Source organism: Lolium rigidum, chromosome 5, assembly GCF_022539505.1.
Source record: "Lolium rigidum isolate FL_2022 chromosome 5, APGP_CSIRO_Lrig_0.1, whole genome shotgun sequence".
Lineage (NCBI taxonomy): Eukaryota > Viridiplantae > Streptophyta > Magnoliopsida > Poales > Poaceae > Lolium > Lolium rigidum.
The window spans coordinates 177,386,570-177,400,914 of NC_061512.1; the positions used below are offsets into that span (position 1 = coordinate 177,386,570).

Consider the following 14,345-nt stretch of genomic DNA (forward strand, 5'->3'; position numbering starts at 1 on the left):
GGCTACCGGCCACCGCACACCCTGGTCGGGTATGGGCCAGGCCCATTAGTGTCTATTTAGCCTGTAGTAGTTCGTTTTTCCTTTTTCTTTTTTCTTTTCTGATTTCTTTTTCCAGTTTCTTTTTCTGTTTTCTTTTTCTTTTTTTCTATTTTCGGTTTTGTTTATATTTTTTCAGATTCGAAAATTTCAATTTTTAAAAATTGTTCAAATTGAAAAATGTTTAAATTAAAAAATGTTCAAAATTGAAAACCGTTCAAATCCGAAAATCGTTCAAATTCAAAAACCGTTCAAATTTGAAAATCGTTCAAATTTGAAAATCGTTCAAATTTGAAGTGTGTTCAAATTCGAAAATTGTTCTAATATGAAAATCGTTCAGATTCGAAAATTGTTCAAATATAAATTTTGTTCATATTCGGAAATTGTTCATAGAGTAAACTACATTTTTGTTCAAATTTAAAAATGTTCAAATCTTAAAAATGTTCAGATTTTTAAAAAGTTATTTATTTTTAATTTAATTTTTTAATTTTGACAAATGTTCAGATTTAAAAAAAATCTTTTAAAAAAGAAAACAAACAACAGAAAACAAAAAGAAACGAAAAAGAAAAAACGAAATACCTGACGTTGGGCCGTGGCCCAGCTAGCTACCCGGGAGCGCGAGGGTGTGCGGCATCCTCCCAGCGCCGACCAGTTCGGTGTCGAGGAGCTCCCCGGCGGAGCGACGAATAATTTTTTCCGACAAATGCCCAGGGTGGATCTTGTCATGCGGGGCTGCAACAGGCCCAAATAATTGCCCTTCAGGATCTCACGGGAGGCCTAAATCAACGTGGGCCGTATCAACGGCACCGCACAAATCTATAGAGGTTGCCTCAAACCGCTCTTGGCCACCCTTCTCTTCCTCGCGTACCACACGTGTCACGACGCCGGCACACGTGCCACGGCGAGCTCCAGCTTCTTAAGTCCGCCGCTCGAATGATCGATACATGCCACGCACAACCGTCCACGCTACGAGCGAGCACTGCTGCGATTAGGATCACTCGCCGCCAGGATGCTGAGGAGGACGCTGCCGAGGCTGGCGTCGGTGAAGGACCGCGTGGCCGACGCGGCCAAGCAGGCCGTGAAGGGCGACGAGCACTTCCCCGCACTCAAGGGTCACCCGGCGGCGCGCGACCACGCCCGCGAGTCCGCCGAGAACCAGGCCGGCCTCGCCGCCGCCGAGGAGGAGAAGGAGCGCGGCGGCGGCAGGGCCTCGACGGTGAAGGAGTTCCAGATCTACCGGTGGAACCCGGACTCGCCGGGCCGGCCGTTCCTGCAGTCCTACTTCGTCGACCTCCGCACCTGCGGCCCGATGGTACGCTGCTATGTCAGTCTTGCTGTTTGCGTGTGCGCGCGTATACGGATGTTCAGTTTCAGTTCCCGGTTTGATCGATGGATATGGAATGGGCAGGTGCTGGACGTGCTCCAGAAGATCAAGTCGGAGCAGGACTCGACGCTGGCGTTCCGGCGGTCGTGCCGGGAGGGCATCTGCGGGTCGTGCTCGATGACCATCGACGGGGTGAACACGGTGGCGTGCCTGAAGCCGGTGGACACGGACACGTCGGCGGCGACGATGATCACGCCGCTGCCGCACATGTACGTGGTGAAGGACCTGGTGGTGGACATGAGCAACTTCTACCAGCAGTACAAGTGCGTGCCAATTCGCTACAGAACACTGACCCCATTGAACTTGACTATGCAGCGTATGTGCTGTCAGCTCGTTAGTTCAACATCTGCCTGAATGGTTGGCAGGTCGGTGGAGCCGTGGCTGAAGAGGAAGCGTCCGGCGGCGGAGGGGCGGGAGCACGCGCAGTCGCCGGCGGAGCGGAAGAAGCTGGACGGGCTGTACGAGTGCATCCTGTGCGCGTGCTGCAGCACGGCGTGCCCGTCCTACTGGTGGAACTCGGAGGACTTCCTCGGCCCCGCCGCGCTGCTCCACGCATACCGCTGGGTCTCCGACAGGTACATAGACTTCCTAGAACCTGCTGCACATTAGCCTGCAATGCAAATCAATCAGTACTGTATCTGATTAGACTGATGTGTTGTAACATGAAGCCGCGACGAGTACGGGGCGGAGCGGATCCAGGCGCTGTCGGAGGGGTGGGACAAGATGTACAGGTGCAGGATGATCAAGAGCTGCACGGCGACGTGCCCCAAGAGCCTCGACCCTGCCGCGGCCATCTCCGCCATGAAGACCATGCACCAGCTCCGCAAGGCGTGAGCTGCGCTATCGTCGGCTCCGGATCTCCGGTTCAGTCGAAATCACAGCGCGCGGTGTGCTTGGCAAACCTGTAGTCCTGCTGTACCTGTGTAATTATGCCTATCTGCAAGCCAAATCATAATTGCCTTAGCTAACTGTGTGTCCAATAATGTAATTTCGAGTGGTTACAGAAAAAAATATTCCACGAAATTAGTCCCAGTAGAAGGCCGTGGATCCTTCGCTTGGTATATTCACAACCATCTGGGCCGGGGGCCTGCAACCATATTCGCCCGGTCAGCAAACGCAAACACGGAGACGCACTGCCGTCTAACTAATCCCACCCAATTTTTAGTCCCACCTCGCTACCCGAGGAGCTCCTGCACCAGCTTAAATACGCACCCGTCTGCGCCTGCACCAGCCGAGCGTGGTAGCGCGCGCTTGTCACTCCAGCTAAGGAGGGCTAAAGAGTTGGTATGTTTGGTAGCGAGTTCGAAGCCCATGTCAGAAGTAGTGCTAGAGAGACCGCCTCTGCCATCATTCCCCGTCAGCAGCAGCGCAGCGCTGGAGCACAGAAGGCCCGGCAAGAGTTAGCCACCCAAGATGGGCGAGGCGGAGCTCTGTGGACCGAGGTGTGGGACCACCAGGTGGGAGCCATGTGGGCTGCCCGACTTGGACCCGGTTGGTGCTCCGGAAGAGAAGGCCCGGCCCAGGAGGTATCCGTCGCGATGGCGAGGCGCGCTCCGTGGGCCGAGGTGCCTACCCGGCTAAGTGAGGCCCAGAGTGGGGCGCTCGACTTGGGCCGGACGGTTGACGCTGCTGGAAAAGAGAATGCCCGGCCAGGAGCTTGCCATCGCAGAGGACGTGGCGCTCCGTGGACCGAGGCTGCTGGCCAGGTGGGACCTAGTGGGGTGCCCGACTTGGACACGGCTGTCTCAGGAAGGAGGAATGTCCGGCCACGTGGAGTTTGGCTATCGCAGATGACGTGGCACTCAGTGGACCGAGGTGGGGCGCGCTGGTCAGGTGGGACCCAGAGTGGGGTGCTCGACTTGGACCGGTGTGGGACCCGAAAGATGGGCAACGAGGGGGTCAGCTACTTGTGGTCCACGGGCAGCTTGGCGTATGCCGGCGGGTTGTGAGCTGGGGACTCGTCCTCAGCCCAGAGCCCAGATCTCGGATGCCTGTGGGCTTCCACGGAACGGGCCAGCAGGAAGTGGTTCAGGCACAATGTCTCGATGGAGATGTGCCGGGCCTTCGCTGTGTACAGATGGTACGGGCCATTTCGTGTAGCATGGGTTCGCTCCCCAACCAAACATACCAACTCTTTTTATTTTTATTTTTTTTCTCCAATTATATTAACTGCACTATTCTTTCAGCCTGTACGTCGTGCTGCTCCAGCCACGGCGTGTAATGGGAATTTTTCTTCACATGTGTAATACCAGCCATACCAACTCTTTTTTTATTTTTATTCATTTTCTTGTGTGATATACTAAACCTGATATTGTTTACTCTTGGATTAAGTTACATTGTACTGACCCCTAAGCTACAGGAACTTACTGTTTTTGACTAAGCTACACACTTTCTAATTTAGTATTGAAAAATGGCACACATTATATCCGTGTATTATGTACATAAGTTTGCACGGCGTGCCCTTCCTGCTGGTGGGAACTCGAGGGACTTTCTCGAGCCTGCACACAGCACATTAGCTGCTCTAATCGTGAACCAGTATCTGATCAGAATGAAGTGTGATTTCTGTTGATGGAAAACCTCAAGCCACAACGAGTACATGGAGGAGCGGATCCAACGCTTTCGGAGGGGCGGGACAAGCTATACAGGTGCATGTCAACTACTAGAGGTGCCACCACACCTCCTTCTGAAACGAACGAACGTAGTCACACCACACCCATGAAGTTTTTCGCCGTAGAGGGCCACCTACCCTCTCGCTCTGGTCCATGGACCGCCGATCTTGCCAACGGACAACAAGGACGAAGAGCGGCGAAGACATGGTCGCGTCTATAAGATGAGAGGGCACTAAGAATGCCCCACGCCAACACTGGAACTACCTCGAGGCAGAATTCATCACCGAGTCCTCGTCCCAAGACCGACAAGGTCAAAGGAAAGGAGAAGAAACAAAAAGGCTTGCAAGAATAAGCACTTCTACAACTAGTTACATTTTAGTGAATCTTTATATCCTCGTTTTCCTATAATCAAAGAATTGTTCAAATATTGCACTCGACTCTCTTTACTCAACATGTTTGATCCTTTACATTTGTTGCGACGAAATATGTTTTTATGGCAGTTCTTAATCCATTAACCTTGTTGTCATAAATCATCAAAATTCCACTTTGGGGGGCCTACTTGGACTTAGAAGGCGACACCGCGTAGACTCAAGGCTTTGTCGGGGAGCATTCAAAAGCATCTTTTAGCCCTTTAAAACTCGGCCAAATCTTGAAATCAGAAAGGACCCACAGATGCAAAGCGGAAGTGACGCCACGCCAAGCGAAGGAGGAGGGGTGCTCGATTTGATGGGACTAAGTTCGTAGAACCAAATATTTATGATTGACTTGGACTGAAAATTTGCTCGTGAATTTCACAAAATTCTTAGCAAAGCACATCAGCATATGTATGAAAAAGAAAAATCATGAATCTCGAAACTAAGACCTCAACTAACTACAAAATGAAAAAACATGTAAACTTTACTTTGAGGGTATTACAATTTTTTTTTTCGAAATGTAAACTGATTGTGAAAATAAAGCGATGACAACCAAATCGTGGATCTCAAAACTTCTATATTGTTTTGAGGGCAACGTCTATATTTATTTTAGACCGAAGATCTGACCTTGAATTTCACAAATTGGTTAACAAAGCATAACCATGCTCTCAAATTTAGACTTGAACCCATAACGATACGAAAATACCGTAAGTTTTACTTTATTACAGAAAATTTCTAGTGTAATATTTTTCTTTGAAACATTCAATGGACTGTGAAAATGAAAATAAAGCGACGAAATGTTTACGCTTGGGAGCAGCAAATCAGATCAGGAAAACGATCTCTTGGGCTGCACGAAGATCAACCATACTTTCTTGGACCAGAAGTTGAACACGCCCGACCGAGCCGCGACCCCCAAAACCTCACCAAAACTTCCCAGTTTCTCCTCCACTTCCCCACTCCATCCCTTGTCCTCGCCACCACCGGCCCCCCGCCGCGCTCCGGAGCCTCCTCCTCCCGGGCCCCCGACGATGCTGCCCGCGCGCTTCCTCAAGCTCTCGCTGCTTCGCCGCCTCGCCGCCGCCCGCGCGGCCGAGGCGCCCCCGCCGCTGAAGACCAGGTACGGCTACCTCGTGTCTCGGTCGTGTTTACCGCGTGATGCCGGCCCCTGTCCTTCGCGCGCCACCTGTTTGTGCTAATGCCGCTTCCGCGATGGCGTCCTTGGTTGGTCCGGTTCTCGTTCGGGTTGGTGATTGGGGCCTGTAGGGTACTCTGATTGGGGAAGCCGTGTCTCGTTTCTGTATTTCGAGGGTACGGGAAGGATTCGGGGGCTGGTAGGACGCAAATCTAGTCTCGTGTGAGTTGGGGGACACAAAATCGCCCTGAAGTATGGTCAGGGAGTTGGCACAATTGCGTGTGCCCTGCACTTCATGTCGCACTTTGTAGTGTGTGCTCTTCATTCTGGTGCCGCAGTTTGTCAGTACATGTGATTCATGATGACTGCTTAAACTAGTATTTGACACATCTATGTTCTACGTTCTGGTGCCGCATTTTCTTAGTACAAGTGATTCATGACTGCTTGAACCAGTATTTGAAACACATATATATCTTCTTCATTTTGGTGCTGCAGTTTCTTAGTACATGTGATTCGTCACTGCTTAAACTAGTATTTGACACACATGTCAATCATGGTCATGACCTAGTGTTCGATTCACTGTGCTGCTTTTTATCATTTCTGGTTGCAAATGCGTACATGTTCTGTTGCTGATGGCTCACACTAGTATAAGTGGCTACATCATGGTAGGATGGTGAAGTATTGTCGTTATACCATACATTCCCACGACAACTGCAGACCCAGTTTGGTCTGGCAACTATTTCGCTGCCCCTTGATGAGAGTTCGATTTATTTTAACATTGAATGATCTGAATGCTACCCATCTGTGGTTATTCTTCCAAGCCTGTTTGAATGTCTGTTACCTGTTCTACATGGGCATTTATTTTTCTGTTCAGTTGTTTGGTTCTTTTAATTCGAAGTATTTGGTTCTGCAGGCTATTTCCAGTGCGAGGTTACCAGTCTCGAGGTTATTCTACCGGCGGAAGCTCCAAGTATAACAAGCCAATGAAACAGTTTGTTGAGGAGGATGTGTCAACTTCGCGGCCACTGATATATTACATTGTCGTATGTTGCTTTTGTAGCCTGCCTGATCTTTCTATTTATAATTTTTTTTTCTCTTAAATATGATTTATGATATTTTTTGCAGTATTGTTAAATGTCAAATTGTCATCATTGCTTATTGGTGAAGTTTGACAGTTTGTTTTTGGACATCTTCCCTGTACTTTGGCCTAACGGGATCTTTAGGAGCATTATGTGTCCGCGATGTTCTTATGTTAATGTGAATGTTGGTTTTGCAGCCATCTGCCATTCTAGCGTTTGCTGGACTAGCCACGTTCGTTCACTATAATGATGAGAAGCGTATGATTCCCTTAGGTACTTACAATCTCTTTAACAAGTGATGCTTCATATTGTTCCTTAAGTAATACATTTGATGTATCCATTTTCTAAACAGTTCACCCTTGGTAGTCAGTGTTAGTTTAAAAATATTCTTGATATTGTACTAGGTGTTGCCATGATCAGAGTAATAATTATCTAGGCAATGAAGGATCCTTGGATTCCCTCGTGCATCATCCAGATCTCAGAAATAAAAAAGAAAATACTGAAACCCTATTAATTTTAAGAATGTTTAATTTGTGAATTGTCTGAATTCCCATGACCCGTTTGTTTTATTTTGGACTGGCATCTCTCTCTCTCTCTCTCTCTCTCTCTCTCTCTCAAATTTTTAGTACTTTCTTTTATTTCTTGGAATTATCATTTCTCCTATTATTTCTTGGGTTTCATATCTAGCCTACTCCAACTTGCTTGGGAGAAAAGGCTTAGTTGCTGTATCATTTCTCCTATAATGTTAATAGCTTAGTAGGTTTAGTTTTGTTTTAAAAGAATGAGAAGTGCATGATAGTAAGTTTTAGTTTTACTTTTCAGTTGTACTTGGCAGCTTAGCTAGAATGATATAAGGGTTTCATTGTTACTTTTCAGCTGTACATGGTAGCTAAGATTGAATGGGAAACAGTTTTCATATAGCCTTTTATCGTGTCTTATTGAGTTTTTTTATTGTTCTTACCTTTGGCTTTATGTGTTTCGATGTATAGAAGCACAGCAGACCAGTGTTCCCAAAAGGTGCAATATCAACAGACCTGCTATAGGAGGACCATTTAAGCTCTATGATACAGAAAACAACGTTGTGACTGAATCAAAGCTTCGAGGAGATTGGACGCTGATGTATTTTGGCTATACATCATCCCCAGATGTGGGGCCAGCAGAAGTTCAGAAGATCGCTGATGTTGTTAAGCTGTTAGGTATACCACATCCTGCTTCATTGTTATGAATACATGCTGGAGGCATCTCATCTTTTGACATTGCTTCTTTTATTTTATTTATCATATCATCATCTCTGTGTTTTCTTTCAGATTTAGTGAATAACACTCTCATACACATAATGCATATGGTTTTCTTGATCTGTGAGTGTACAAATGCATGTTTTATTTATATTATTTGTGCTAAAACATCCATTTTTCCTTGCATTTGACAGTAATTCCCAATTATATATGGTCCTTTGCGTGAAATTGGTATTAATTCATTTTTAATAATAAGCTATTTAAATAATTCTTATCTGTTATTTTAGTCATGTCCAAGTTTGAAATTTGAACTCTGAAGTACTCTGTGTCTAGTGGGCTTAAAATTGATGGCAGTCCAACATCTAAAAGCATCGATTTTTGTTGTGCTATGTTCTGTTTGCAATGAGTAGATTTTGTTGAACTCTGATGTTTGTACCACTTATTTTGTTATCTTCATGAGCTATTGTGAACCTTTATATTTTGTTTCAGAGTCAAAGCATGATATCAAGATTAAACCACTCTTCATCACAATTGATCCTCAACGTGATTCACCAGCTCAGCTTAAGGCATATCTTAGTGGTAAGTTACTCTCTGCTTGTTATATACTTATATGCTATTGGAACCTTCGAGATTTTGCGCTATGTTTGGAAGTGATGATTTGCCTCACTTGAACTGCAGAATTTGACCCAAGAATAGTAGGATTAACAGGCTCTGTTGATGCAATAAGACAGATAGCACAGGAATACCGCATTTTCTTCAAAAAAGTTGGTGAAGTTGGCCAGGATTATATTGTAGAAAGTTCTCATAACATGTAAGCGCGCATGTGTTTCTTCATATAACTTCCTTTGTTGATAAAGCTTCAAGAACTTGACTGTGAAGTTACAGGTACTTGCTAGATCCATGCTTGGAGACAGTTAGATGCTTTGGAGCTGAGTATAAGGCACCAGACCTTGCTGAGGCGATAACAACGGAGGTCCAGAAAGCATCTAATTCAGCAACAAATTAGTCTCTATTGCTTGTGGTATACCTCTTGATTTTATTTGCTTCAGTTAATTGTAATTGAGATATTTAAGCATACCTTCGTTTCCTTTTTGTATTACTTGACCTTTCCCTTTCTGGAAGTAGAAGTCATACTAATAGATTTAACCTTTGTTTTCTTAGGTAGCTTTCTAGAGGCGATGGTGAAAGAATTTTCTTCTGATGGTTAATTGGTAATACTTATCACTTTAACCTGTTTGTCATTGTTTGTTACCATGAATTACTTGCGCTACTTTTAGACCTGGCAACACCAGCTAAAATATTATACCAATACACCTGTCTTATCTAGTTTTTCGTTGGTGCACCTTTTAGCTGTGTTTTCACATTGTTCCAGTAAAGTCTTACTATTACTTGTTACCTTTCGTTTTCTCATTTATTCTTGTTATTTTGACTAAATATCTGCACTGTTCCAGTAAAGTCTTACTTTTGATCATACACGGCAGATTTCTGTATGTTCTTTCTCATTTACATCTAGAACGTATATTGCGTTGTATATACATCACACAGCCTTTCCTTCATAAGAAAATATGTTTGAGCAGATAGTTTGATGCATTTCTTCAAGTAATGCTGCTAACACAGCTCCGCTGCAACAATTTTCCAGGGTCAATTCGACGGTTTAGTAGTTTCCAATGTCTGCTCTGAAGCACTTACCCTGCCCCTGTATAGCCTTGCCAGTGGAAGGGTGACATGGCGTACCTTTTCATCTAGCCCTTCCTTCAACTGATCCGGTCTCCAATTTCCTGTCCCCGCTCATTGCTTTGCAAGATTTGAGCAAAACTGTACAGTGCCTCACGCGATGAACGTTTCTTCGGAGTTACAATTCACCTGCAGTTTCGCTGCGCCTGAATGTTTTTCAAACCGGATGAGCCAAAACTACATGTAATCAACTTCCGTGGCATAGTTTCAGGAACTCGTTTATGCAGTTATGCCTTTTGGCCTTTTGAATGAACAGGTAAGCAGGAAAGTTTACAACACTGACCATATTCTGCAATGTTTTTATCTCTTCAGAGAAACAACCGTGAACAATCTAGCTTTTGAATGGTGTGTAGCTTCTTCCAGCGCAGTGGCCTGTGGCCAGGGGTAGAACAGAGCTTTCTTTGCCGTTTACCTTTGGCGGGTACTCGGAGATAAGTTGCATATATCAATGCGTCCTGTCTGGCCCCCAGCTGGACATCCGCCACCTGCTGCCATTATGCTTGCCGCACAGCAGCTCGGCACACTCATTTCTTGAGTATCTTTTGAAACTTTCAGTAGGCTACTTTTGTTATGCTAATTGCTAGGTGTTGACATATATGTGGATGTGTCACTCTTCCTCTGCAACCCCTGTTCTGAGTAGGGTTAATTTGGTCGTGCGTGCGTTTGGTGTAAACTGATGCATGCCTGCAGTTTGGGTTGCAGATCGAGAGATCATCGCTAATCATCTGTACAATTGATTATGTGGTGATCTTGCGATGGTGACGCAGGAGGTTGACATATGGTGGGGCCAAAGTAGCAACTCCACTATTGACTATACTATGGTTTTGCCTCGGAAGCTGTGCCGAGTTTATTTTACGTGCTGATACCACCGCAGTAATTCTAGTACAGAACAGTCAGGTTCTCCCAAAGCAGCATATCTGCATATCGGACGATCTTCCTTTCAGAATCTGCACCTCTGCATTCTACAGCGATGGGCAGAGCTGACAGGAGGGTGCTCGTCTGTAAAAGGAACAGGATTCTGTGTTGTGTTCGGGGTATATAGATTAGCATTCCAATGCGTGGGCCTACATCAAGAAGCCATTTCCCTTTCATCATCTTGTCACTTGCTTTTATGAATCAGGTGTTCTCTGAAGATCGTAACATTGTAACCGGATCTCCCAAGAAAGCCAGAAAAATGTTTTTCTTAGTTTTAACGAGAACCCCTTGATAAATGGTCATTCAGAGGATTTTGAATTCAAATTTTGGTTTTCAATTTTTTTCTTCTAACATGTCAGGATTTACTGGTAACCGGAAATCCCAACCCCTCTTGAGATTTTTTTTTTGGATTTTGCTAATTCTCAATCAAGTTGTGTAGACCATAGAATTGCAGCGTGATTCATGCTAGCATTAGTTGTACTCCGTAACATGGATTGCAATTAAGATTTTTATAGCTGTACTACATGAGGTTGCAATGGGAAGAAAAATGTCAGGATCATCAGATTGCTTTGAGAATAGTGATAATAGTTCCACCCTTATTTTTTTCTATCGGAAACCAAAACCTTGCCTAGAACTAAACATTTTCTGCAGCTTCGATTTATATTTTGCAACCCAAAAATAAGAGTAGAGCTCTGTACAACGAATACCACTGCCGGTCGCCGGTAACGGATGAGCGGTCACCTCTTCCAGCTCCGGCTTCGCGCGAGGGGGTCCACGCCGCCGACGACCCACGTCTCCTTGGCAATGTCGATGGACAGCTTCAGGAAATCTGGCGCCGTTCTCATGAACACCAGCTCGTCCATGCCATCCTCCGGGCCTCCCTTCTCCGGCGCTGTCTCCTCGCCGGCCGGTGGCTCCTCTGCCCCTTTCCTCGCCAGGCCCTTCGCCGGCGCCGACCGGCACCGCATGAGGAGCAGCGCGTTCGGCGGCGGCACTGACGACGCTTTGGAACAGTCGTCGTCGTTCGTCTCTCGGTTCGTGTTCGGTCGCGCGTCTTCTTGGTGTAGCTCGTCGTTGTCGTGCGGTTGGGGTTCTTGGCTCCCTTCCAGCACCATGAGCCACTTGGAGAAGACGCTCGCGGCCGTGGCCGATTCGCGTACATGCCCTCCCGCATCGCCGCCCTCGTCGTCGTCGTCGTCCGTCGAGGAGTCCACCGCTGCGTGGAGCGACGGGCCGAAGCAGCGCACCTTGTGCCGGAGGCTCCGGAGCGCGCCGCCGAGGAAGGGCAGCGCGTCCCGCCTGATCCCGAAGGCGTCGAGCCAGCTCGCCTTCTTCCTCTGCTCCTGCAGCCGCTCGATCTCCTCCGCCACGGTGATCCACCTCCCCCCGCTGCCGCCTCCGCCGCACCTACCGTTCTTCTCCGCCACCACCGGCCTCGGCTTCCTCGGCCGGACGACCTTGATCTGCCCTGCGCACGTCACCTTGGGCGACTGCGGCTCGTTGTCGCCCTCCGCTGTATGCTTCGCCTTGGAACCATGGAACATCGGGCTGCTACCACGGCCACGCCCTCCGGCCACACCGCCGCCGGCGCCAGAAGGTCCAGAACGCGCGGCCGGGAGCTGGAGCTGCCTCCGGCGAGCGGCCACCGCCCTGTCCAGCGTGGCCCGGGACGGGCTGCAGATTGATTTGGGCATCAGCGCCAGGTGCTGCCGCGCAGGGAAGCAGACGAGCAGGTCGGTCGGCGCCGTCGGCGCTCCACCCTTGCCACCGCCCGCCACCTTAACCTTCTTCATTGCTCCGGCCTGCTCTCTCTCTCTCGGCAGGTAGCTTTGGGGGAACGGGAGGAGGAGGCGGAGGAAGGAGGCGCGCTTTAAAAGAAAAGAAAGCGCGCGCGGATGGGGAGGCCGCTTTTGCTGGTACTCCCTCCTCCCGATTTGTTTAGGCACTATGTCTTTTTCTTCCCTTTTGCATCGATGTCTCGTTTTCAGTCTTCTCCTTTCCGCTCTCTGATGCGTCTCTGTTGTTCCTTAATCTGGGACTGACTCGCCAGATGCAGGCAGCATGGCAGAGAATATTACTGACATGCTGTTTGTGTCTCGGTTTCATGAGAATTTCATCTGTGTTCTTGCCTCCTTGTCAGTCAATTCAAGACTCGTCAATGTTTGCAAAAATTCTCAAGTGGCTGTTCACTCTGCATGAACTTGGGAGAGTGAATTTATCTGCTTGACAAAACGGACGTTGAACCTCAAATTTAATCCTGAAACTACTAGGAAACAATCCGATCACCTGCACCTCGAATTGTTCCATCATACCTTGATTGCCTTCTGAACATGATATGTTTCACCTGTACCACCACAGTTCACACCACGGTTAGTTTGGCCGTCCTTTACCTAATCCGCCGACAGGTTGATGAAATGAAATGTGTTTTTGGCAACACAGTCTTCCTTCCTGTGCCACTTTACTTTCTCCGTTGGTATCACTTTAGACAAGTGTTCGCTTGTTCACCGTACCCCTTTCTGCACCATGACATGTCTCTTTCTATATATTTAAACTGAACACCTAATTCTGCAGAACTCCACTCTATAGAGATTGAAAGGAGAATCATTCCCAAAAATGAAAAAGATTGAAAGGAGAATACATTATCTCTCATCAAATGTAAGTAACTTCATGGTATGGCGACAATTGTCGCTTCGGCGTCCACTTGCTCCACATTGTCATCTGGGCTAACCTCCAATGCAGCTCCGACAAAATACAACATCACATCCCACTGCAGGCTGAACCACCTCCGTTCCCTCCAGCTTTCAATAAATATATACAGTAGCACCAGGACTCAGGAGGTTGATGAACTGGAGACTTCGTGTGCTTCTGTTTAGTAAGTTATCATATGCGCTTTAGTACTGTCTATGTGGTGGGTTGCAGCTAAGCATTGCTAGATGGCCCTGTTTAACCTCAACTGATACATCAAAGTGAAAATCTTACCAATCAACCTTCCTCATGCAGTCATGCTTTTCTACTCTGGATTAGTTACTTACGGTCAAATTTCAGAGCCACGATCTTAGTGTTGCCTAACTAATCGACCTGTTTTTTTTTCTTTGTTTATCAAATAATCTTTTCTTCAAATTATCGGTGTTAATTAGTATATTACTCACCATCAAGAAGATTGGTAGGCAATCTATCTGAATATAATACGGCAAACGTGCAAACGGCTGTGCGGTTTGCTGATGGCCTGATGCAACCACTGGCCGGTCCGTGATCAGTGGTTTAGGTGAAGCCTTTTTGTTGCTACTGTACAGTTGTTAACTCCAAGTGGAGTACTATTGTTCCAGTTGTATAGTGCAACGTAAAGGCAGCCCACTAGAAAATTTATTCAGGCACCAGTTGGGTGATGGAGAGTTGCTTGGAATCAATTAGCTCGACCGCCTCGACTAGTTAAACAAGTGCACCTTGAAAATGCTATTGCAAGTCTACCCCTCAACAGCTGCATGATAGGAGAGAGTACGAAACGGGCTCTTTGGTAAACCTTCAAGTGGTGGCTAAACCCCTTTTTTCTTGCAAATGCAAGTGGTGGCTAAACCCAACATGACCTTGTGAATCGCTTTGCTTGTGTCATCAGCTCTCGTTGCTCTCAAGCATCGACACACTATTTCTCGTTTAGTATTTCTTGTGTTGATTAGCTAGGCTGCAAACCACTCTGAGTCCGTGAGCGGCCAAACTTGTTCGCTTTTAAAGTTGAGGTTCAAGTCACGTCAAAAAAAAGTTGAGGTTCAAGTTGGAAAACACTACTACTAGTTTGGATCAGCCTGTAAAG

General features: G+C 46.9%; 3 protein-coding genes across 3 annotated transcripts; 2 read left to right on the forward strand and 1 right to left on the reverse strand.

Annotated features, from left to right (window-relative positions):
- Positions 1-1,045: 1,045 nt before the first annotated feature.
- LOC124654774 (succinate dehydrogenase [ubiquinone] iron-sulfur subunit 2, mitochondrial-like) lies at positions 1,046-2,254 on the forward strand. The gene is made up of 4 exons (XM_047193761.1): positions 1,046-1,348; positions 1,445-1,683; positions 1,786-1,995; positions 2,089-2,254. Exons 1-4 carry the CDS (start codon positions 1,046-1,048, stop codon positions 2,252-2,254), a joined length of 918 nt encoding a protein of 305 aa, XP_047049717.1.
- Positions 2,255-5,470: 3,216 nt separating this feature from the next.
- Positions 5,471-9,900, forward strand: LOC124653521 (protein SCO1 homolog 2, mitochondrial). The gene is made up of 9 exons (XM_047192572.1): positions 5,471-5,559; positions 6,488-6,617; positions 6,851-6,926; positions 7,643-7,849; positions 8,378-8,467; positions 8,567-8,699; positions 8,774-8,909; positions 9,050-9,099; positions 9,528-9,900. Exons 1-7 carry the CDS (start codon positions 5,471-5,473, stop codon positions 8,892-8,894), a joined length of 846 nt encoding a protein of 281 aa, XP_047048528.1. The 3' UTR covers positions 8,895-8,909; positions 9,050-9,099; positions 9,528-9,900.
- Positions 9,901-11,274: 1,374 nt separating this feature from the next.
- LOC124652180 lies at positions 11,275-12,330 on the reverse strand. Its single transcript, XM_047191201.1, has one exon. The coding sequence runs from the start codon at positions 12,328-12,330 to the stop codon at positions 11,275-11,277; it is 1,056 nt and encodes a 351-aa protein (XP_047047157.1).
- Positions 12,331-14,345: the final 2,015 nt, after the last annotated feature.

Coding starts and splice junctions, on each gene's coding strand:
- LOC124654774 (XM_047193761.1), top strand. CDS start 1,046: ATGCTGAGGAGGACGCTGCCGAGGCTGGCGTCGGTGAAGGACCGCGTG. Junction 1,349..1,444: donor TCCGCACCTGCGGCCCGATG/GTACGCTGCTAT, acceptor TGGAATGGGCAG/GTGCTGGACGTGCTCCAGAA. Junction 1,996..2,088: donor TACCGCTGGGTCTCCGACAG/GTACATAGACTT, acceptor TGTAACATGAAG/CCGCGACGAGTACGGGGCGG.
- LOC124653521 (XM_047192572.1), top strand. CDS start 5,471: ATGCTGCCCGCGCGCTTCCTCAAGCTCTCGCTGCTTCGCCGCCTCGCC. Junction 6,618..6,850: donor CACTGATATATTACATTGTC/GTATGTTGCTTT, acceptor TTGGTTTTGCAG/CCATCTGCCATTCTAGCGTT. Junction 8,700..8,773: donor GTAGAAAGTTCTCATAACAT/GTAAGCGCGCAT, acceptor GTGAAGTTACAG/GTACTTGCTAGATCCATGCT.
- LOC124652180 (XM_047191201.1), bottom strand. CDS start 12,330: ATGAAGAAGGTTAAGGTGGCGGGCGGTGGCAAGGGTGGAGCGCCGACG.